The sequence below is a fragment of the Canis lupus genome, chromosome 37 (assembly GCF_003254725.2).
Source record: "Canis lupus dingo isolate Sandy chromosome 37, ASM325472v2, whole genome shotgun sequence".
NCBI lineage: Eukaryota > Metazoa > Chordata > Mammalia > Carnivora > Canidae > Canis > Canis lupus.
In genome coordinates, this window is record NC_064279.1 from 13,728,586 (window position 1) to 13,753,494 (window position 24,909).

A 24,909-nucleotide genomic window follows, 5' to 3' on the forward strand; every position below is an offset into this window, starting at 1 on the left:
GTAGAGATGTGTTTGGGAGCCATCTGCTTTAAAAAAAATATGACTTTACATTTCTATAGCAGTTTAAGGTTCACTGCAAAATTGAGGGAAAGTTAGAGATTTCCCATAAGATTTTATCCCTCTCCCCCACATGCAGAGCCTCCACCATTATCAACATTTACCAGAGTGGTACATATGTTCAAACTGATGAACCTACTTTGACACACAGTAATCACCCATAGTCCATAGTTCACATTCTAGTTCATTCTCAGTGTTGTCACACTTCTGTCTAAACATACAGAATGTATATCCATAATTATGGTATCATATGGAATATTTTCGTTGCCCTAAAAATTCTGTACTCTTCCTGTTCATCCTTCCTCTGTCCTGACCCCTGGTAACCACTGTTCTTTTTTTACTGCCTCCATAATTTTACCTTTTCCAGAATGTATGTGACATTGGAATTATATTGTATGTAGCCTTTTCAGATTGGCTTTCATTTTGTAATATGCATTTAAGGATTCTCCATGTCTTTTCATAGCTTGATAGCTTATTTTAGTGCTGAATGATACTCCATCGTCTCAGTGTATCACAGTTTATCCATTTACCTACTGAAAGTCCTCTTGGTGGCTTCCAGATTTTGGCAATTATGAACAATACTGCTATAAACATCATGTGCAGGTTTTCACAAGGACATTAAGTTTTCAACTTCTTTGGGCAAATAGCAAGGAGTTTGATTACTGAATCATGTGGCAAGAGTATGTTTAGTTTTGTAAGAAACCACTGAATTATCTTCCAAAGTGGCTGTACCATTTTACATTCCCACTCGTGAGTGATATTTCATGTTGTTTCATATCTTTGTCAACATTCGATATTGCTACTTTGACTATTCTAATAGTTATATAGTGATAGCTCATTGCTTTAATTTGCATTTCCCCAACACATGCTGTGGAACATTTTTCATGTCTTTTTGGTCATTTATATATATTTTGTGGTGAGGTAACTGTGAAGGTTTTTGGCCTGTTTTTTAAATCAAGTTTTTGTTAACTGTGAAGGTTTTTGGCCTGTTTTTTAAATCAAGTTTTCGTTACCTTATTGTTGAATTTTAAGAGTACTTTGTGTATTTTGGCTAATTCCTTTATCAGACCTGTCTTTTGCAAACATCTTCTCCTAGTCTTTGACTTGTCGTCTTCTTTTTAAAAGATTTATTCATTTATTTTTAGAGGTAGGAAGGGGCAGAAGAGGAGGAAGAGAATCCCAAGCAGATTCCCTGCTGAGTGTGGAGCCCAGTGTGGATATCAGTTTCATGACCCTGAGATCATGACCTGAGTCAAAACTAAGAATCAGACACCCAACCGACTAAGCCACCCAGGCACCCCAACTTGTCCTCTTTTTTACAAAAGACAATGTCAAGACCATGAAAAGTTTTTAATTTTAATGAGGTTTCGTTTATCAATTATTTCTTTCATGGGTCATCCTTTGCATGTTGTATCTGAAGTCATTGCCATACCCAAGGTCTTTTAGAGTTTCTTTTGTGTTATTTTCTAGAAGTTTTATAGTTTTGTATTTTATATTCAGGTTCACGGTCTGTTTGGAGTTACTATTTGTGAAGCGTATAAGGTCTGTATCAAGATTAATTTTTTTTACATGTGGATGACAAGTTCCATCACTGTTTGTTGGAAAGACTATTTTTGCTCCATTGCACGGTTGTCCTTTGAACGATATGGGTTTGAATTGCATGGGTCTACTTATATACTTATTTTTTCAACAAATATGGCACAGTACTGTAAATGTATTGTTTCTTAGGGTTTTCCTAACTTTTTTATCTGCCTTAAACAATGTAGTATATAATACATATACAAAATTTGTGTTGACTGTTATTGCTTACGTATACAGTCAATAGCAGTAAGCTATTAGTAAAGTTTTGGGGGAGTCAAAAGTTATATGTGAATTTTCAACTGCATGGGGATTTGGGGTCCTAACCCCTGTGTAGCTGAAGGATGAACTATATTATCTTTGCTCCTTTGTCAAAAATCAGTTGACTCTATGTGATTCTAGTTCTGGGTTCTCTATCCTTTCCTAGTGATCTGTCCTTTTGCCTGTACCATACTGTCTTGATTATTGTAGTTTTATAGTAAATCTGAAACTTGGGTAGTTGTAGGCCTCCAACTTGGTTCTTCTTCTTTAATGTTATGTTGGCTATTTTGGGCCTTGCCCTCTCCATATAAAATTTAGAATCAGTTTGTCAATATCCACAAAATAACTAACTGGGGTTTTGGTTGAGATTACTGAAAATCTGTAGATTGAATTGGGAAGAACTAATACCTTGACAATATTGAGTCTTCCTATCTATGAACAAAGAATATATTTTTTTATTTCATTTATCAGAAATTTTTAAAAAGTTACTCATGTAGATCTTGTACATACTTAGGTTTTTCCTATTTCATTGTACATACTTAGGTTTTTCCTAACTATTTCATTTTTTGGAGTGCTAATGTGTAAATAGTGTTAATTTCAAATTTCACCTTTTCATTGCTGGAATATAGGGATGTGTCTGACTTTTGTAAATTAACCTTGTATTATGCAACTTTGCTGTAATAACTTATTAGTTTCAGGAATTTTTTTTTTGCTTGGTCTATGTAGAAAATTTGAAAGAATTGACAGTCATGTCCTATGTGAGCAAAATGTGTTTTGTTTTGAATTTCCTAATCCGTATACCTTTTAATTCCTCTTCTTGTTTTATTGTGTTAGTTAATACTTCCAGGATAAATTGAAAAGGAGTGGTGAGAGGGGACATCTTTACTTTGCATTTTCTCTTAGCAGGAGACTTCCAGTTTCTCACCACCAAGTACGATGTTAGCTGTAGGTTTTTTTTTTTTTTTTTTTTTTTTTTTTTGTAGGTATTACTTATGAAGTTGAGGAATTTCCTCTCTAATCCTAATTTACTGAGAATTTCTATCATGAATGGGGTGTTGGATTTTATCAAATGTTTTTTCTGCATTTGTTGATATGATCATGTGATTTTTGCATATGGATGTAATGGATTACATTAATTGATTTTTTGTTTTGTTTTGTTTTGTTTTTTCATTAATTGATTTTTGAATGTTAAACCAGCCTTGCATACCTAGAATAAATCTTGGTTGTGGTGTACAGTTTTTTTCATTCATAGTTGGATTCAAATTGCTAATAGTTTGTTGTAGATTTTTACACATGAGAGTTTGGTCTAGTTTTCTTTGATGTCTTTGTCTCATTTTAATATTAGGGTAATGCTGGCCTCACAGAATGACTAAAGATATATTCCTTCTGCTTCTATCCTCTGACAGTGATTTTAGAGAATTTGTATAATTTCTTAAGATAATTTGTATAATTTCTTTCTTAAATGGCTGGCACAATTCACCAGTGAACCCATCTTGGCCTATTTTTTTTTTGTTCTGGAAGGTTATTAATGATCAATTCAATGTAATAGATACAGACCTAGTCATATTGTGTATTTCTTCTGTGTGTGTGTGTGTGTGTGTATGTATGTATGTATGTATTTATTCTTGTGTGAGTTTTGGCAGATTGTGTCTTAGGAAGACTTGGTCCATTTCATTAAGGTTATCAAATTTGTGGACATAGAATTGTTCGTTTTATTCTCTTACTATTATTTTAATATCCATAGGAGCTGTAGGGATCTTCGCTCTTTTATTTCTGGTATTAGTTATTTGAGTCCTCTCTTTTTTCTCAGCATAGTTAGAGGCTTTAACAATTTAATTGGTCTTTTTAAAGAATCAACTTGGATTTATTGATTTTTCTCTATTGATTACTCTTTGTCAATTTCATTGATTTGTGCCGTAATTTTTCTGTTTATTTTGTATTTGCCTCCTACCCCCCAGTTTCCTAAAGTAGAAACTTAAATTGACTTTAGATCTATTTTTTTTCTAATATTTAAACTACAATTCTATAAATTTTCCCAAATCACTGCTTTGATACATCCTATAAATTTTTCCTCTGATTCTCCATGTATCTTATATTTTCTTGAACTCCAAGTATTACCTATTTGTGGTGGTGGTGTTGTGTTGTTTTTGTCAGCTCCTGCTTTCCACAGGGAGTCGCAAAGAGTGAAAAGGCATTGATTTTGTAGTAAAATCTTGATATTCCCATTGTGACTTCAACTGTGCTTTTTATGTTTTGGACCCTGCCTTTTAGCATGTAAAAGACTTGTAAAAATTTCAGAGAAAAATGAGAAAAAGTATACTTAATGAGGTAGTCCTGAAGAAAGTTAAAATTTTGGTTATTCTTGTATAGAAAAAGGAAAGCAAGGGACGATTTGATGATAAGCTTCCATGTCCATTGTGGAAAGAGGTATAAAATAAGTCTTCTTCCAAGTTTATGAAACATTACTCACTATGGAGGCAATCTAATCATTTCTACAATATGAAAGGACTGAGTAAGCAGAATAGAGAAGAGAAAATTTGGCTGAAAATACTTTCCTACTGGTAAATGTGGCTCTAGGGGTCAAATGGGTGGGCTGATGTAGCTGGCTGGTGACATCAGTTTGGCCTTCCTTAGCTAGAATCTGTTCTGACTGGTTAGTGTCTCTGTGCTTCAGATTACTGTTTGACTTACTTTAAATTATCACTGACTCAATTTTAGATTTTATTTCAATCCTAGATTTTTTAATCTCGATTTTATATCTTTGTTGTTTCTTGAGCTGTTTAAAAACTAATGTTGCTCTTGGGTAACATTCCCTAGAATATTAGGCTAAAAGTTGAATGTGACCCAACATTTCATGAAGGCTAGTCTTCTAAATTAACACTGAAAATTTCTGAAGATGTGTCTCCTAGTTTCTTAACCTAAATTATAACCCTTTTCACTCCAAACACAACTCTGAGATGGGTCTTCTAACACCCTGGTTTTTACTTGTTTCTAATTTGGAGTAATAGAGCTGTTAAGACCTCTTAAAAACAACAACAAAAAAAAGACAATATACAGTATTTGACCCTGGTGCTAGGCAAATAATGGCTTCCCAAAGTTGTCTTCCTAGTCCTTAGAAGCTGTGTACATGTTATGTTACATAGTTAAAGAGAACTAAAGTGGCATATGGCATTAAGATTGCTAGTCCGTTAACTTGGAGATAGGGAGGTTGTCCTGCATTATTCTGATGGGTCCAGTATAATCACAAGAGTTCTAATAGGTGGAAGAAGGAAACAGAAGAAGTCAAATTGGGCTGGCCATCCTAGCTTTAAAGGTAGGAGGATGGCCATTAGCCAAAGAATGTGGGAAGCCATCAGAAGCTAGAAACAGCCAAGGAAAGGATTTTGCCCTAAAGACCCCAAACTAGGAATTCAGCTCCACTGACAACTTGATTTTAGTGCAGTGAGACCTACATCAGACTTAAAACCTATAGAACTATTAAGATAAAAACTTTTTTTTAAGGCACTAAGTTAGTGGTAATTTGTTCTAGGAAGAATAGGAAATAACTAGTATCCTTTTATATTACTATTGGGCTATATGAAGGACTTCTCATATTCTAGATACCAGGCATTTATAATTATCCTAGAAAACTTAATAGCATATTTCTACTTTGCTATCAAAAGCAACCATGCTCATTCTCAAAGAGAATGATTATTTCTTGCCTATATAAAGTTGGGCATAATTTGTTTTACTATTGAATGATTATATCCACCTGCGTTTTTGTGATCCTATATACATATATAGTGTGTTTATACATTCATATATATATACACATATATGTAATTGTATATATACTACATATAGGAAATATTATAAAAGTATATTTTGGAATAATTTACTACACATTTTTGATATTGAGCTCAATCCTTATAGCTTATATATCTGAGTACCCTAACATAATTCCTGGCAAAGGGTAGATGTAACAAGGAGAACATATTTGAACGTTCTTGTTTGAATGACTTAGGGGTTATGACATTAGCACTGTAGGAAATGACAGACAGTCATTTCCTATTTGGTTTGTCAGGGAACACTATTCTTTTGGCTGCCATAACTGTCAGTACTGGCCATTGGCTTTCAACTTGTGGAATCAAATTATAGACAAAGTATGGTTATCATTACAGAAGGGAATGTAAATGTTTTCAACTTTGATAATGTAAAAGTAAAGGTAGATATGACGGATATGGAAAGTAAAAGGGCAGAGGGAGAGAAGAGTAGGAACTGTGATGTCCTCTTTTACTCTGAGGAGTGGAGAGGTTCAGTCTTCAGGTGATAGAAATAAAAATAAAAGTTTTTCATTAAAGATAAAAGTAGCCATTCAAGGAAATATGTTTGAATAAAAATATTGGGAGAGGGAAGGATGGGAAAGTTTGGGGGACCCTAAATACACTTCATTGACATTATGATATCAAAGTCAAAAGATGATTTCTGAAGTCAAAGAGTTAAGACTGTGCAAATGCTTATTTAGAGAGGAGTTAACATTCAAATAGACTAAAACAGATGCCTAAACGTTGCTTCTGGAAAATACAATGGGCCACAATTTTTACAATCAAAGTAACTCTTAGACATGATTTATTTTTTTAAAGATTTTATTTATTTATTTATTTATTTATTTATTTATTTATTTATTTATTTGAGAGAGAATGAGAACACAAGAGGGGAGGGGAAGGGAGAGGGACAAGCAGACTCCCCGCTGAGCAGGGAGCTGGGATCTGGGGCTTCAGTCTGGGACGTGGGATCATGACCTGAGCCAAAGGCAGATGCTTAACCAACTGAGCCACCCAGGCGCCGCTTGCGTATAGTTTAAAGCAGAAGTTGGCAACCTTTTTTTGGTAAAGGGCCAGATACTAAGTATTTTTATCCTTGTGGGCTGTATGATCTCCATCACAGCTATTTACTTCTGCCATTGTCGTGTGAAAGCAGCATGGCTGCATTTCACTAAGCTAAATTTACAAAAATAGATGATGGGAGGATTTGGCCTGTGGGCCATAGTTTGCCCATTTCTAGTTTGAAAAGTCACATAGTGCTAAAAGGCCCATAACTAAAAACAGTGACTTGTTGACACTCCCACCATTAAGCTTCTAAGAAGCTTATTTTATTTGTAGATAAAAACTTACTACTAGCCCTTTATTCATCAATCTGTTTACATCCTATTAGGGTACTTGAAAATTATAACTTTCTTATACCTTCTTCACTTTTTATCCCCCATAGTTGTCCAGAATTGTTGGAATTTTTGGTTAACCCAATATTCAGTGTTTTCACTACAGTAACCATACAGATATTGTTTACTCTTGAGCCAGTAATTATGATTACTTCCTGTGTTGTGCAATCATTTGTTTTCCTGGAGCTAATCTATTTTATTTAGTCTTCTTTGAGTCTCATGCTTTCTTTTCTCTCCTAATAGTTGTATAAAATGACTCTGTAGTGCCAATTTCTTGAGATTTAAAACTATCATAAGATCTAACATTTTTTGTATGCTTCCTTGATGACATTGCTGGAGTTCTTCATTGTTCTGATCCTATCAAGATCACTTGCCTCCTGAACTCCTGCCTGACTATGATATTAATTGCTATCACTGTTTTTTTGGTGGGAATTCCTTTCCCATATCTTCTCTGGTGGGTCCTTTTGTTTCTTGTATCCCTCATTTTGGAGGCACACATTCCCCTAACGGCCTATGAGGAGTGGCTGGGGAGGAGGGCTGATTGTAAACATCACTACTTGCTTTCTGGGTTGGATAGGGTAGCTTGGTTCAAATGCTCTGAACAGGGAGTACTGGAGCTCTGCTTTTCCTGCTTCCTTACCTGTCTTTCTGTGTTCCTTTTAGTTTCACCAGCCATCCATCTATAGCATTTGGGAGAAATGGCCCTGTTGTCAGAGAAACAAGGTTAATAGTAGTGGGTAATAGTATCCCAAAACTGTCAGAGACAGCTAATCCTTCACCATTCCTATTACTGCCCTGCTGAAAAGAAGTTTCATAAACACTGAGCAGGAATAAAGTTGATGAGGCCTTTATGTTTCTCTTAGAGCTGCACAGGAGAAACCCTGCCAGCAGTACCTCTTCTGATGTAAATTAAAATTTTCTTTTCTACGTCATAATTTCCTCAGTGATGGAGCATAAAACTTTGTGTTTGGGTAAAGATCTAGAGGCCATAGTGGTTACCTGTGGAATGCTTTAAACCTCCTTTATTCATACATATACATAAAGATACACAACTAACAGTATCTGTCAAAGCTATTCTTTGGAATTACCTTACACAGATGCCAGCGTCATAGTGGCAAGAATGTTAGGATTTAATTGGCTGTGTTAAGTAAGGTTTGAATTGTATGAGTTTGTATTCTCAAAGTCCTATTAAAATTCATTTTGTAGCAAAATACTTTCTAGGGTTTTATAATAAATTTAAAAAAATATATAGCTTATCCTTCTCCTTGGTGACATGACTGCTTCCATTCTTTGGCTGTAGGCTTTGCATTCCTTTGGACCACACAGGCTTCTAAAACCTTGGCATCCAGGTCTTTGGACTATAAAATTTCACTGAAAACAATTAACGGAAAGCAGGATTAAAAAAATCAGCTGTTTTCTTTAAAATTGTTTTGAAATGTGATTTCAGCATTACTAAATTAGTAATGGTTTAATGTTTTGGAAATGTTTCATACTGAGAAACTTTTGAAATAGATGTATGAATTAAATACAAGTGCAATTTTTGCTAATTTCAGACTTTAACATTGATTTTCCTGATAGAACTTTGATTTTAAGATTATAATGTATTTAATCCTAAAGGTTTAAATAAGGTTTATGCTTTTATACATTTAACACTTAGATCCATAGAAAAAGGAAATTTCCACAGTCTTGTAAAGAGAGTGTGCTGTGAAGGTGTAGATAGTAGATTTGAAAATAATTAAAAATTGCCCTTCATTGAAAAGAAATAACTTAGGTATCTGGACATTTTTTTTTTTCTATCTCCAAAAAGTTTAGGTTAATTCCAGAATGAAAAATGAACCTTTAAAGTCCTTTACACAAAGAAAACTGCTGAGATTATGGTTACCTCATAAAGCTGAATGAAAAATGACATGAGGTGATTAACATTCTTTTAAAATATTTTGTTGATAATATGAATTAGGAAGTGAAGTATATGCCTTGATGCTTAGTTTTTTTCCCTCTGCTTGAAAAGGATAATTTGTAGTATCAGCAGAATTTGGATTATGAATAAAATTGAAAATTTATCCTGGAATTGTTGGTACTTTTATACTGAGACTATTTTTGTTGAAGATAATGTATCACAAACCAGCCACAACCTTCTTTATGGCTTAATCTTTGTGTATTGTGTTGTCTCCTTCACCTCCAATAAGATGGGAGAGCTGGTCTAGATGGTCTGTGAGCCAGTGAATTCCTCTGAGTTTTTTTAACTTAACAGATTTACTAGTCAAGGATTGAAAACCCCACATTTGGGGGTAAGAGTGGGAAGGACTTGTTTTAGAATGAGAAATTAGCCGTTTATATGTAAGTAATATAAAATTCTCATGCTTTTATTTTGTTCCTCTATCAGAGTAATTCTGCTACTTTGGATGTAGAAGACCCTTTTTCTTAAAGACTATAAATTAGTGAATTGTCAGGTTACAAAGCAAGACACAAGAATAATTGATAGATTGAAAAATGTAAAATTTGGCGTTTTGCTCAGACTTTCTGTTTGGAGTTGCATAGTAATTGTGGAATTACACTGAACTTCTGAAAACTTTTTTTTATTTCTTAACTGAATTGCAGTTGACACACAATGTTACATTAGTTTCAGGTGTACAACATAGTGATTCAACAACTCAATACGTTATGCCCACCAGTGTAGCTCCCATCTGTCACCATACTATGCTATTATTAACACCATTAACTATATTCCTTACTGGAGAACATTATTATGATATAGCAGAGATTTCTTCTTGTGAAGAGTTTTCTAACTTTAGGTTCAAAGCCCAAAGGAGCTGTGAGGCTCTAGCTGTTGTAGGTTTCAGAGTTGGAAGGGCTCTTTAGGATCACAAAATTCTTATCCTATAACCTCCTTGAGAGAAGGCTCAAGATACTTGACTCCTTACAGGAATGAAGAACTCACTATTTCACCATACAGCCCACTCCATTCTTACATAGCTCTTTCTGAAAGATCTTTCTTATGCTGTGATTCAGTATACCTCTCTATTGTTTATGTAACTCTTCCAGAGCCATACAGAGCAAGCTAGATCTTTCCTGTGCATGGCAGCCTTTTAATTGGGGTGGGACTCTGATATAGTCATTTAACTTTTAGAAATTCACCTATAAAAGTTCAACCAAAGAAAAACAGGGGTTTAAGAATTTGAGTAGTGTAGCTAATTCGACTTACATGAGCCATGAGCATGTATTGCAGAGGAAACCCAAAATGACTCTGCTACTACCTCTCATCTCAATTCCCTTATGTTTATTGTAGTGTGAGTCTGTCTCTGGCCTGAGTATGATTTTAAGTATTTAAGATAAGCATTTTTCACAGAATGTTGTCTCCAACATAATCCACACACTTTAGCTGGTACTTAGCTAAAAATGCAGTAATTTGCCTGTCCTGGTTGAAAAGCAAGTCATGTTGGACTTGAGAGAGACTTTGTCTCTGATATGCTGTCTCCCTGATGGATTATCAGGGATGATCTTAATAAGAGATCTTTGTCTTTGATAGCTTGAAGAGCTCAGTGCCCTATAAACTGTGGTTCTACTATGTTTGAAATTGGCAAACATGTTTTCCTGTGTGTTCTCTGGTTTAAACAAAAGTAAATCATGTCTTACCACCAGTGAGCTGGCCTAACTCCATCCCCATATTGATGTTCTCTCATTTGTTAATGATCTTCTCTTAAATTTTGAAAAAAAAATACTTTAAGTGTGGGTGATCACTTGGCATAGGAGGAGATTATTACTTACTCTGTTCTGGACACAATACTATTATCATAGCCAGAGATGTTGGTAACATTTTTAACATATTTGTCACACTGTTGACTCATTGAAGCCTGTGGTTTCATTAAATCTCTTCTCTGGATCTTGCAAGTTTTGAATAATTGATGGTCAGTGAGCTACATTTTCTGTTGGTTGGTTAACTGGGCCTCCCTTTCTTCTGGGACTTCTACATTCCTTTCTTTCATTTGCCTAAAGATTTGTCCTTCTACTTCTAAGGAAACTTGTAGACAGCTTTTTAGTGGTCTTCATTTACTTAACTGTAGAAATGGTCATGTGTAAAGGGAAAATACACATTTCAGTTGAAAGAAGAAATCACATTTTTTTGAAGCAGAAAGTTCTTATTTTTATGTGGCGGTTTTTTTTTGAGAGAAAGCATGCACAGGAGCCTGGGGTGGTGGTGGTGGGAGGGGCAGAGGGAGAGAGAGAATCTTAAGTAGTTTTCATGCCTACCACAGAGCCCCATGAAGGGCTCAGTCCCACAATCTTGAGATCATGACCTGAGGTGAAGTCAAGAGTTGGACTTTATTTTTTTTTTAAAGATTGTATTTATTTATTTATTCATGAGAGACATGGAGAAGCAGGCTCCCTACAGGGAGCCTGATGTGGAACTCCAATACAGGACCCCAGGATCATGCCCTGAGCCAAAGGCAGATGCTCAACCACTGAGCCACCTAGGCATCCCAAGAGTTGGACGTTTAACTGACTGAGCCACCCAAGAACCCCTTTATGTTAAACATTTTTAAAGTACAACATACCTACAGAAAAGTACACAAATAAGTGCAGCCAGCACACACATCAAGAAATAGAACATTACTCCAGAAGCCCCATTGTGCTCCTTTGTACTCATGGCCCTTTCCCTCTCAAGGGGTGAATAGGTTCTTTACTTCTAACATTGTGAATTAATTCTGTCTGTTTTTGAGCTTATTCATGGAATCAGAATATGTACTTTTTTGTATTTGGCTCTTTTTTGATCAGTGTTATGCTTTGAGATTCACAGTGTTATGTCATGAGATTGCTAAATACTTTTTATTGTGAATTGATGGTGACCATTCAAGTGCATCCATTGTGATCGTCATCTAATTTTTATCCTTTTTTTCCTCCCTTATTCATTTGGTGAATAATCTCAGTTGATTTTTGAATTTCAAACTATTCTTGCATTAAGGGAATAAATCCCTCTTGCTCATGATGTATCTTCCTTTATATATATATATCACTGAATTTCGATTTATGTTTTATATAAGATGTTTGCTTATGTATCCATATGGAAATTTTTATAAATTTTAAACTTTTTGGTAATATCCTTGTAAGGTGTTGTATCCATGTTATGTTGTCATCATAAAAAGGGGGATGGGAACATTTTTCTCTTTTAATTTTGAGAAGCGTATGTATGCGATTGACACTCTTTCTACCTTAAAATAGGAAGATACTTTCTGTGAAGTGATCTGAATCTGATTCTTCATGGGAAAGTTTTAAAATTTAATTGTCTTTGTAGTTTTCTATTTTTTGTCAGTTTTGGTAAGCTATATTTTTCAAAGAATTTGTTCATTGTCAATTTTATAGGTCTGAATATTTACCAAGTCTTTTTAATATCTGTAAGAACTATGATGGTATTGCTTGCCTTTTTCCTTGATAGTGGAAATTTTTTTTTTCTGATCAGTTTTACTAGGTATTTGTCAATTTTATCAAGCCTGTCATAGAACCAACTTTGTTCTGTTTTTTGCTCTTTATTCCCTTCCTTTTGTGTTTTGATTTGACTAGCTATTCTTTTTTCTAGCTTCTTGAAGTTAGCTTTTCTCTTTTGCTGATATTTGCACTAAAGGCCATAAATTTGCCATTAAGCACTGCTTTAGCTGCATCTCATAATTTTTTTAGTTGTTTTAATTATTGTAAGTTAAAAATTATTTTCTAATTTCCTTTATTTTTGATATATGGATTATTCAGAAATGTATTTCCTAATTTCCAATAGCCAGCATTTTCAAGATATCTTTCCAGAATTCATTTGGCTTTGGTCAGAGAATATATTCTGAAAGGTTCCAGACTTTTGAAGTTAGTTATAAATTACACACATACTTGTAGAGAATGTATTTTCTAGTATCTTGGGGGTACAGAATAATGTATGTATGGAATATAAATAAGGTCAGTTCATTAGTTGTGTTGGTCAGGTGATTTATATCTTTGTTTCCTATCAAAAGTCTCACTGATTTTTTTTCTTTTTCAAGTTTTTATTTAAATTTCAGTTAACCTGCAGTGTAATATTAGTTCCAGATGTAGAATTTAGTGATTCATCACTTACAACACCCACTGCTCATCACAACAAACGCCCTCTTCAATACCCATCACCCATTTACCCCATCCTCCTCCCAATCTTCTCTCCAGTAACCCTTGTCTATGGTTAGGTGGATTGCTTTATTCACTTATTTATTTTTAAATCTGTCCATCTTGTCAATATATGTTGAAATTATGTTATCAGGTACATAGGTTTAGGATTGTTTTCTTAACATTGGATTGACCCTTTTGTCATCATGAAATGTTCCCCTTTACCATTAGTAATGTTTCTTAGTCTCCCTCATCTGATGTTGGTATGGCTATCTCAAGTTTCTTTTGGTAGGATCATAGGTTTTTAAAGCTAGGAGTAAATTTATAGATGGACTGATTCACCATCATAAATTGAGGCTTATAATTCTGTTAATTTATTGGGTATTACTTTCAACCCAGCATTTAAAAACCCTTGGTGCCATTCTAGTTCTTGAGTTCCTCATAAACATACTTGATTAAATGGCATCAACTCATGTTTCTCTCATACCCTTTTCTCAAATTTCCATTGGTTAATCTTTTTCAGGAAGTTGGATGAGTGGTCGAAGTCAGGGCCAGCTCATAATCTCAGTATTTATTACTGCCTTTTCTGGTTAATTCTATCCTTTCAGGGGTCAGTGCTGCTCTGCTAGGCTTTGCTCAGGCATCATTTTCAGGAACTGTTTTCTCCCTACACTGTGTGTGGTTGGTTATTCAGAGACTCTTGCCCCACACAGTCTCTAGACCAGTTCTGATTACTATCTCCTTTCAGGGTGCAAATCTGGGGCATCTTATTCTCTTTTGGTCCAGAGTGGACAGAAGAATAACCACAGAGGAGTATGATAGAAGTAGTTAAAATGTGCATGGATGGAAAACTTCATAATCCTCTATGTAATTTCTGATGCCCCAGGTTTCCTGTGTGCTCTTGGCAGGAAGATATTTTTCCATTGCCTCTCCAACCTTTAATTCCATGATTGTGAGAAATTATATTCTGAGCTTCTTTCACCTGTAAAATACTGGACACACTTAGGGAAAGATTTTGGGCCTTCTATTATTGCCCTATTGTGTCCTCTACACTTGGACTTGCATATGCTGCATTGTGCAGAAGGCTAGAGAGCCTCCATGTTTACTATTGAGGCCCAGAGTAATGGGGACTTGCCAGGATAAATATACTTAGTAGCAACAGAGATGGATCTGATCCCCTGCCTTATTCTTAGGTACTTGTGATTCTTGTTAATTTTTAAAATTTAGAATACAGACACACACACTTTTTTTTCTGTGCTAAAAAAGAACATCTTGGCTCTGCTATTTATTAAGCATCTAACTTTGGGTAAGTCAGTTCACCTACCCATGCCTTTCTTTTCTTGTCTGTAAAATGGACTTAAAACTATTTCATGAGGCTCTTTGAGGTTAAACAAGCTAATCATATAAAAATCACAGTACCTATACCATCTGGCCTATAGTAACCCCTGAAGTTATCTGCTATGATGATGATGATGATGATGATCAATGATCAAAATGGTCCAATCTCATTTTATGGATATATTCCACCAAATTCAGTAGGATTATTTGTATGAAAACATAAAGTCATCAAGAAGCCAGTTGCATAACTGAGCTCTGTAAGTGGCCAACACTGATAAACACAGCTCTCTTCCAACCTTGGCTATTCTTTTGTAGTGCTTCCCTCACTTTTGAGCTTAGCTGTCCTTGCAGGCTATTTTTTTCTCTTTTTGGACAAGAAGCATTTTGCTTAAAAACATCCAGATTTTCCTTATTTTGATTATTGACATAATCTCAGTGCTTGGTAGTCAATAACACTTTAGTCTCTGGCTTACCAGGCTACCTCTCCCAATACTGCAGGTGGAAGATTATTGTTCTTCGGAACTCTGGCCAGTGGAGATTTTCTAAGATAGTAGGGTCAAATTTCATGTCATCTACTCATAGTGAAGGACATTCATTGCTGCTAACATCAGTGCCTCTTTGGAACGGTTTCTACATTGATCATTATAAGTTCTCTATAAAACTGTCTTATTTCCATAATGCCTTCGTTTTTGTTCCCTTTTCCAATTTATCCTTGTGGCTATTTTTAAGTTTAAAATTCCAGTAGTGTTTTAAGTTAACTGTGTGTTATTTAAAAATTTGTGAAAAGATACTATCAGAAATAGAGGAAACAATATGTTATTTTCAATACTTTAAGAAACTAGGAGTGTAAGTCATAAGATATATTGTATAACACCTTTATTAGAGATATTTTCAAAATAATTTAAGTTTTACATATTACATTTGTACAAAAGAAAGGTAAATTAATGTCACTATCCTAAATAAAAAAAAAAAAAAACCGTAAACTTTTCCAAGTGACTGTGTGAAACAAAACACATATGTGAACATCTATTTATGTTTGATCAGTTTTATTCCTGATGGTAATAAAACTAAGTAAATTAAATGCAAAATCTTGACTGCAAGGTAATGGTTGAAGTTTTTACATACATAAAGGAGTCAGAGTAAATTTATGGTCTTATAATGGCTGTCAGCTGCTAATATTGTATTTATATTCTTATAGTGATCTATAGTGCCATGGCCAAAATACCATAGGGACAAGATCACAGTTGGTACGTGCTATGTTTGTTGATTTACCTCCCTTGGGCATGTAAAATATTAACTGAGACTACTTTGATATAGCTTGTCTGTTTTTGTTCAGGGTTGAATATGTGCTCATCATTAGTCTACTCCTTTCTGGAGCGTATAAAATGGCACTATCCATGTGAGACTGTGATGTTAGAATTGCAAACCATCTGTTTATATTCTGGTACCATGTATTTCACTTAAAATTTCTTTTTGGATTGAGTTTATGATTCTAATACGTTCAAAATAAGTTTATTATTTGATTTAGTTCTGTAAGACTGTTAAGTTCTGTACTCCTTTGAATCACAATTAGACAATTAGATAAATGTTGTAGTGCCAACTCCCAGGTCTTATTTTCCAGAAGGTCTTAGGTCCTGCAAGTATGTACGATAGTGGAACGCTTAGTGACTTAACAGCTCCATCGTGCTGCCACCTGTCTGCTCCTCCCTTTGTTACTGATCAGATCCTGCCCCCTGTTACCTCCTGAGTTTTCCTCTTTTAAATCAGTCTTTGGTTTGCTCCTCTCTGTTCGTACCTCGAGGCAGGAGAATAGGCACACTTTAACTTCCGCAGCAGTGTGGGGGGTAGTTGTTTACCTCAGTCTTAGATGATAAAATGTGGTTTTACAAACTGAGCATGAGAAAAAAGCAGACAACTTAATAAATGTCTGCTTTTAAGTAATTGAATATATATATAAAAAAGCAAACTCTTTAGAATACATCACCTTTTACAAACAATGGTTAGAATCACCAGATTTCATCTCTAGTGCTGTAGAATATCAAAAACTAACTCAATGGATGTTAATAGAAATTAATTAAATTGAACTCCGTTTGTAAGAAGGCAATTTTTCGAGGAAAACGTAATACCCTATAGATTTCAATTAGAAGTCCTGGGTATATTTGCAAATAATACGTTGCCTGTGGCATGGCCGTAGCCAAAAGACTGAATTCCCAAAGATTACTGAGGGAGTTGTCTCTTTTCTGTATGGTCCAATGACCGTTACATAGTGCTTTGTCTACCCTAATATTCTCCTTATTTAGAATCTAGTCTATTGTACTTAGCTTACCTTTTTATAGCACAATCATCTTGAATTAGTAAAGGTCTGTGATTAAAGAATCTGATTGATGGGTGTGCTGTGCTTTTTTTTTTACCGGGTTATACAGTGTCTGCTCATATCTTTGTGATCTCTCTAGGCAAGAGAATCAAGTAGTTAAAGTTTCCTGATCATTAGTGTCTCCACCTGTAAGTCTATTATTAGAAGCAAAGAAATTTCTTTCATTTTACATGGAATAGCTCTTCAGATACTCTGTAGAAAACAATTTTGAAATGTCAGAGGCCTAGCTAAGGAGAATTTCTTTAGATTTTTTAAGCCTATGACTTTACCAAGTCAGATTACTGAAAAGCTATGTAGTTGGGCCACATTTCAGTAGCCCTTTGCATAGGTGTTTTAAAAGCATTACTTTAATAATAGGTCCTTGCCTTTTATTGGGGGACAGGTAAGGAAGAGCCTGCGTGACAATCATTTCTGTTAGTTTTTGTAAAATTGCACTTGAATTCTATGGGCTGTGTTAGTTCTTATCCTTTATAAAGATTCTTATGGTAAAGGCTTAGCACTTTCTCCGAGAAGAATTTCCCTCTCTTCTTGTAAACTGGTGCACATTTTATTGTGTGCTTTATATGCAGCTAGAAAAGTTCCCACTTTGAGAAGCTTTCTAAGAGTCAGCCAAATTGATGATAGCTTGGGTATTCTGATAAAGTTGCTAATATTTTTCTTCATTCATTGGTTCATGTTTTTGTCTCATTATTCTGATTGACCTTCATATCTTTACTGGAAGTAGGCAATACAGATGTAACAATGAGCTACATCATTTAATTCTGAGTTCTAACATCAGAGTATGTAGTGACATATCAAATTGAGAAAATAATTGTTTTCCTTAAGCCTTATATTCCTCAGCAGGGTTTTAAAATAGTACTTGGAAATCTACTAAATCCCTATTCCAGGTCACTGAACTCCACGTTCAGTTCCAAACACAGTTCAAGTTCATGCTGTGTGGAGCTCTTGCTCTATAAGTCATCTGAAATCTTGGAGTTGAGGACATGCATGGAGTGTGGAGATTTAGAAAGATGAAGAGGTCAGGGGTTACCCCATCCCATTGATAGATTCTAAAGTGACAACGATTGCCATCGAAGATTTCTGCCTTTTGCCACCCCCCCTCCCGCCCCCCACCTACAGCTTTGGGACTCTCAGTTTGAATTTCTAATCCCATTTCAAAGAGTACCCTCTAGAAGATCGGTTTTCCCCCACAAGTATTGTTGGGATTTGAAGTTATAAAAAATCTCTTGAATATGCTTTCAAATAACTGTGGTGCTTTATCTTTGCATTGCAATTTACCTTCCAGGATAATTGATGAAGTAGTATCTTTAAGTATTTATCTGAAATAGGATAAAAATGTGAAAGGTTTTATCGAGATAGAGGTAACATTTATTTGTGATGTTCACACATTTCATTCATTACTAGAACATATGTTTAATGAGTCCACTTAGTTTTTAAATTAAAATGTATTTTTAAAAAAGTTTGCGTCATGACACTTGTCGATTGTTGTGCCGTAGGATCCTGGCTACTGGGTGAAGATTCATCACTTAGAATACACAGATGGAGGGATCCTGGATCCAGATGATGTTTTGGCAGATGTTGTGGAAGACAAAGATAAGGTAGGTGACTCATACTCTTCCCTTTGTTTGCCTCTGCAAATAAAGGAAGCTGTATGCTTCCTAAAGATTGAAATCCTTAACAAACTCCTGTGTCAATTATTATTAAAAGATACCATCTGTTCAGGTTTTACCTGAACAGCCCATAAATCAATGTACTTCATCAGATGTTTGGAAAAACTTTGTCAAGGTTTAGGAATCTGTTCATGGTGGCCTAATTAGCAGACACTTCATTCCCAAGAGCTCCTGATGCGTCTCAGTAAATTAGTGTCAGGCTTCAAGGCTGTTGGAGTTCTCATTGCCATTGGTGGCTCTGGGGTTTATTCTTGGCCCTTGCTAAATATTCAACTCCATGCCTGTGATTTGAATGTGTTTCAAAATAGAATACAAGTGGGAGAAAAGTCTTTTGAGGAACTATGGTGAAGGTTTTTTCTTTTTCTTTTTCAAAGTAGCGGGCAAACAAGGGTCTTTCATGATAGTCTTTGTTTTCATGGCTAAAGTTAAAAAAAAAAAATGAAAACAAACAAAAAACAACCCACTAAATTGAATGTTCCAAGAAGTTAGAACAGTCTGCCAACTACTTGGGAATAATCCCATGGCAAATATCTTATTTTAATAAGATTTTTCTTCTGTTGGTAAACTGGGAAAAGGTGTGAGAGGAAATTTCAGCGGCCATACGCTGAATTTTTGCTTTTGAGACGTGTTGTTTTATTGCTGCTTCTGTGTTGGGCTCCTCTCCTCAATGGTTCATGTGTCCTCTGGAATTGGACTATGGCTATTCCCGAGGGATCCTTGCTTCAGAGTTTCTTTTCCTGTGCATCTTTAGCACTGTTTGTACTAGGCTAATTTATGTGTATACATGTTTCTCTTTTTCGCTTTTCTGTACTGTCAGGGAGGTGCGTGTGTGTGTATGTGTGTGTGAACCAACTGCATTAGAATATGAGTAAGTGATTTATTGAACTCAGGTAAAATTTACATGTTTCCCTTTCTGTAAGATCTTTTTTGGACTGTTCAAATTTACGTTTGCCTTTGCAGACCTTCTATCCATTTATTTTCCCTGTTTTCTGTTGGAACTCAGCCCTGGTTTGCTGGTTTGCTTTGTTTTATCATTACTCATTTCATAAGGGACGTATTTCCCTAAATAGATTGTAAGTTCTAGATGACATGGACCAGAAGATTTTTATTTCCTTTACGTTCCTCTTATTAATAATATCTGGTAGAGTCTCTTACCCAAACTTGATTCTCAAAGAACACTTACTAAATTAATGAGTGAAAAAGAAAGGTTCACTCTCTGTAGTTGACTCCTGCTCTACATAATTCTGATGCAGACTTCCTGTTTATTGCTGGGTCTCCTGGTAAATAATCACATATTATTTACATTGGTAACTTTACTGGAGGACTTTCACTTCTGGATTTCTGTTTCACTTTCTGCTTTTCTATAGCCATCTTCTCATTTTGAAATAGTTTGGCATTTGGTCTATTTGTTAATGAAGAAGGTCTTCCCTTCTAAGATTTCACTGATGCCCAGTGTATTAAAACTAAACACCAAAAAGTTAGGCAGGGCCAGAAGAAAATGTCTCACCCCAGCCTTATCCAAGGCCTAATCACAGGAAGAATGTTTCCATGAACAGTGCTTAGGGAAATCATTTGTCCTACAGAGCTCTTCTGTTTAGAGAATTTTTTTTATCCTGGGAGTGCCCTTTTAACTATAATCCATTTACTAGACACAGAAACAGCTTTTATTATATGTAATCTCGGTTTTAAAGGGACTTCACTGCTACTGAATCAGGTAAAAATATGAGGTAGACAGTTAAAGCCCCAGCAAAGGATTAGTGCTGTTTGGGTGCAGGTCTACCCATCCCCTTAATGCACTTTCATGTGAAGTACATGGAGCCTAATTGGTATTGTACTACGGAACAGACAAGAATGTACACTTTGGGGGATCCCTGAGTGGCGCAGCGGTTTGGCGTCTGCCTTTGGCCCGGGGCGCGATCCTGGAGACCCGGGATCGAGTCCCACATCGGGCTCCCGGTGCATGGAGCCTGCTTCTCCCTCTGCCTGTGTCTCTGTCTCTCTCTCTCTCTCACTGTGTGCCTATCATAAATAAATTAAAAAAAAAAAAAAGAATGTACACTTTGGATATTGCTGGAAAAAGCATGTGCTCCCATTCTCCCTTTTTAAAAATAAGGTAGGTGAAAAAGAGAGCATCACTTTTGTTTTTCTTGATATTGTCTCTACAATATTAAGATTTTCTGATAGTTTATGTATCTACTGTGGAAAGAAGGTTCAGGCAGACTTTGTTTTACCTTATTTATTTCTAAGTTTAAGAAGTGATTAGAAGTTTGGCGGTCCTGGGTGGCTCAGCGGTTTAGCGCCAGCCTTCAGCCCAGGGTGTGATCCTGGAGACCCAGGATCGAGTCCCACATCAGGCTCCCTGCATGGAGCCTGCTTCTTCCTCTGCCTGTGTCTCTGCTTCTCTCTGTGTGTGTCTCTCATGAATGAATAAAATAAAAATTTTAAAAAAGTGCTACTTCCAAATATTTAGTGATACATCAAATTCACCCAAGATCCTTTGAGACAATGTCAAGCTTAGATAAAATTTCAATTCACCTATTTTCAAATTGGCTATCTTATAATCTCTTGCATTTAGAATATAGCATTCAAGCCGAAAGAAGCATGGATGGATGTACCTAAGCCTTGGCCAGTGCCCACTTACCTCAACTCCCTAGGAAAGCCTCTCACTACAGGTGGAAATGGCAATTAGGAGCCTTTGATGACTTAGCTGGAAAGGAGGAAGCAGGAGAATTGGAAATTTCGAATGAAAGCAGTGCAGACTGACGCCATTTACCAGTGTAAGGAAGAGCCATCCAGTACACTTCTGCAAAGACTGAAATTAGAGATCGCGTGGTATTTTCCTTACAATCACACAGTTTTCTAAATAAAGGGCCTTCAAAACTTCTGGTACCAGAAGTGGTTTGCCTTTGGTCTTAGCTCCATCATTCCTTGGGCCAACACTGTGTGTGGTTATATTGATGCCTCTTTGGGATGTTTATTGTTCTGTTTGCCTTGCTTTCCCAGTAGAGCCCCTTCACAGGGGAGCTCAATTTTCTTACCATGTTACACTATTTCTATCCTACATTTTGTCAAAATATTACTGGAGTAGCTTTGGAATTTTGCATCTTACAATAACTAATATTTGTGTAAAATGTTATAGCGGGATTTAATTATCCAGTTGCAACAATCACTCTTAAAAAATCTCCAGTTTTATGTATCTGTTTGATTCAAGTTCTTTGGGATGAATACCAAAAAATTTACAGCTTTACGCTGATGCCTTTTCTCTGGCTGCCCAAGGCTCCTGACATAGCTCACCCAATAGCAACTACTTAACATTTTATGGAGCAGTAACAGTGGCCCAGAACGTCCTTGGCAATTATATATTCTATTTTACTTTAGAGCAACCCTGCAGGCAGGAGCTACTTATTATCCCTATTTTTAATTTCTGAGAATAGCCCCAGAAATAGTGACTTGCTGAAGATCCCGCAGGTTGTAAGTGGCAGAATCAGACTAGAACTTAAATTTCCAGATTCCTTTGTTCTACAATGTGCCAAGCAGCGTGTTGGTGTTTGTATCTATGATTACTAATTGTGAGAACTCATGACTTGCAAGTAAGCATGAATCTGTTTTTACATAGCTCGCACTATTGTTAAGAAAAGGTTGGTAATAGAACTATGGAGTATGACAAAGTTACTTTGAATCAGGGTATCACAGCTATATAAATTTCACTCTCTTTGCCTGAAGGCTGTACCTAATTTATTGTAAAGGTGTTTTCCCTGTGTTGCTGTCCCTTTCATCCCTTTCTCTATGTCCTAGATTACTCCTTTGAGGACTTTGTAGACTACACTTATCTAACAAATATATGCCGTTTTGTAGGAAAATATATTCTGTATTTTAGTAATTTTCAGAGGGATTGCCGAATATGCACAAATTATATGCTGTGCTGTCTGCAGTAGGCAGAGTAATAGCCTCTAAAGATCTCTAATCCTAACGCCCAGAACCAGTGAGATGTATGTTACATGGGAAAAAGGGTCTTTGTAAATGTGATTAAAGATGTTAATATGGGGAAGATTATTTTGGATTATTTGGATGGGCCAAGTGTAATACAAGGGTCCTTATAATGGAGAGGAGAGTGGTATGATACAATGTGAAAAGAGTTGAATGTCCAATGTTGAGTTTAAAAATGAAGCCAGGGGCACCAGACTGGCTCAGTCAGTAGAGCCTGTGACTCTTGATCTTAGAGTTCTAAGTCAAGCCCCATGTTGGGTTGTAGAGATTACTTAAAAATAATAAAATCTTGGGAATCCCTGGGTGGCTCAGTGGTTTCGCGCCTGCCTTTGGCCCAGGGCGTGATCCTGGAGTCCCGGGATCGAGTCCCGCGTCGGGCTCCTGGCATGGAGCCTGCTTCTCCCTCTGCCTGTGTCTCTGCCTCTCTCTCTCTCTCTCTCTCTCTCTGTGTGTCTATCATAAGTAAATAAAAAATAAATCTTAAAAAAATTATAAAATCTTAAAAAAAAGGGGGGGGGGAGCAAAAGAATGCAGAAGCCGGAAAAGAAAAGGAATGGGTTCTCCTATAGAGCTTCCATAGGGAGTACAGCCCTGCTGACTTCTTGACTTAAGCCCAATGAGACCTATTTCAGACTTTTTACCTCTAGAATTAGAAGATAAATTTGTGTTGCTTGAAGATTCATGTTTATGGTAACTTGTTATAACATCAATGGGACATTAATACCATGTTTCTTATCCTATTTTTAAACTTCTAAAATGGTGATGTTTTGACAAGTTGGGCTTTAAGATTTTGTAGGACAAGGAACATGGCTTATGTTTCAGATTAGCTGATCAAGCCGTACATTCTTTCCAAAGTACATCACAAATTGAATCTCCATTCATTGGGTGAGTCCTCGCTCTTTAGGACTTGACTGTCATGCTGTTGCTTGTGTAGAAATAATTTCAGGGTCACATCGGAGCTATGTAAGAGCACACTTACCAGTTTCTCATTGTAATATGTAATGACTCTAAGAAGTCTAAGGATTAACATTTAACAAAACCACTGCAAAGGTTAGCATTAGCTGATATTTTTTTGAGTGTGAGAACCTGAGTATTGAACTTCTTAAATGATTATTTTCCTTGCTATTATTTCTTGTTTGTAGAAGGCAATTGCAATATAATACTGAAATACAGCAGTGTATAACTTATTATGTAAATTGAATTACTGCCATGGTTTTACATATATAAAAGTAAAATTTTATTTTGTGGTAAAGTGCAATGAAAGAATGTTTCCATCTTTGACTAAATTTTGACTATCATAGGGGTTAATTTTGGAGAAATGCTCAGATCTCTTGGAATTTAGTGATGGTGAGTTAGCCTCCGGGATCACTTGTGATATCTGGTACTCAAATATTAAAGTTTCATTTCAGTTTCATCCTTTATTAGCTATGTGTCCTTGGGTAAGTTTCATCTCTATATGTGTTAACTTGCCCATTTGTAAAATGGATATGATGTTAGTCTTTACTGGATTAGTGTCTGAAAACTATTACTTTTTAAGTATAGTATGGTCTATAGTAAATGCTCAAATGTTAGCTGTTAAATATTGTGGTAGTGTCATTAGTGTATTTTTTACCTGTGCATTTTGATTTAACTGCTAAATGTTCTAAATTTAAGTATTAAAATATCAAAGGCTAGAGTACATTCTGTTTTTAAATGTTATTATTTTTTTTGGTAAAATTTGGAAGTCATTAAATTGTGTAATAGTTTTATGGGAAGATACTCTATTATGACAAAACATTTGGATTTGTGTATTATTGAGAAATCAAAATGCCAGTATGACTAACTTTAACTTTAAAACAGGAATCCTTTTCTCAGAACAAAGTGCTTGGTAATAGAAGCAGCATTCAGGGATCCAGTGTGGCTTTGACATGGAGACTGTTTTGCACACTGAACTAGTGACCTAAAACCAGACTCTGTCCTTATGCCCCGGTCGCTCTCTGAGCACGCTCTGTTGCCCCCTAGTGGAATCCACAGCTACCTGGAGAGCAGCTTACGGGAGATCCTCCGTCAAAGTGATGGTGATGGGCTCTGTTTCATTCTCAATTTTACTGTATTTTTAGTACAGCTCAGACTACATTGTGGAGAGTAAAACCAGACTGTATATTTCAACCAGTGGTGATTATTTCTTCATGGTTCTCAACCACACCAATATTTACCTTCTCATTTGTAAGGTAGCTTAAGAAGGCTTGAACCAAAATCGTTGCATTTATAAAACTCCCTTTCATTTAAACTTCTTTTCATCTTCCTGTTTACAGCTGGAAGGGTGAATGGTCGGTTGTGATGAAGTATGTACC

The 24,909-nt window shown here is 35.8% G+C and overlaps 1 protein-coding gene across 7 annotated transcripts in view; it reads left to right on the top strand.

The window, feature by feature from the left end:
- The window catches only part of PARD3B (par-3 family cell polarity regulator beta), a 981,548-nt gene that overhangs the window by 123,404 nt on the left and 833,235 nt on the right, over positions 1–24,909 (top strand). For all 7 annotated transcript variants that reach the window (XM_049106749.1, XM_049106751.1, XM_049106755.1 and 4 more), the window contains exon 2: positions 18,416–18,517. In XM_049106749.1, the coding sequence (XP_048962706.1) occupies positions 18,416–18,517 (102 nt within the window). The remainder of the gene's footprint in view (positions 1–18,415; positions 18,518–24,909) is intronic.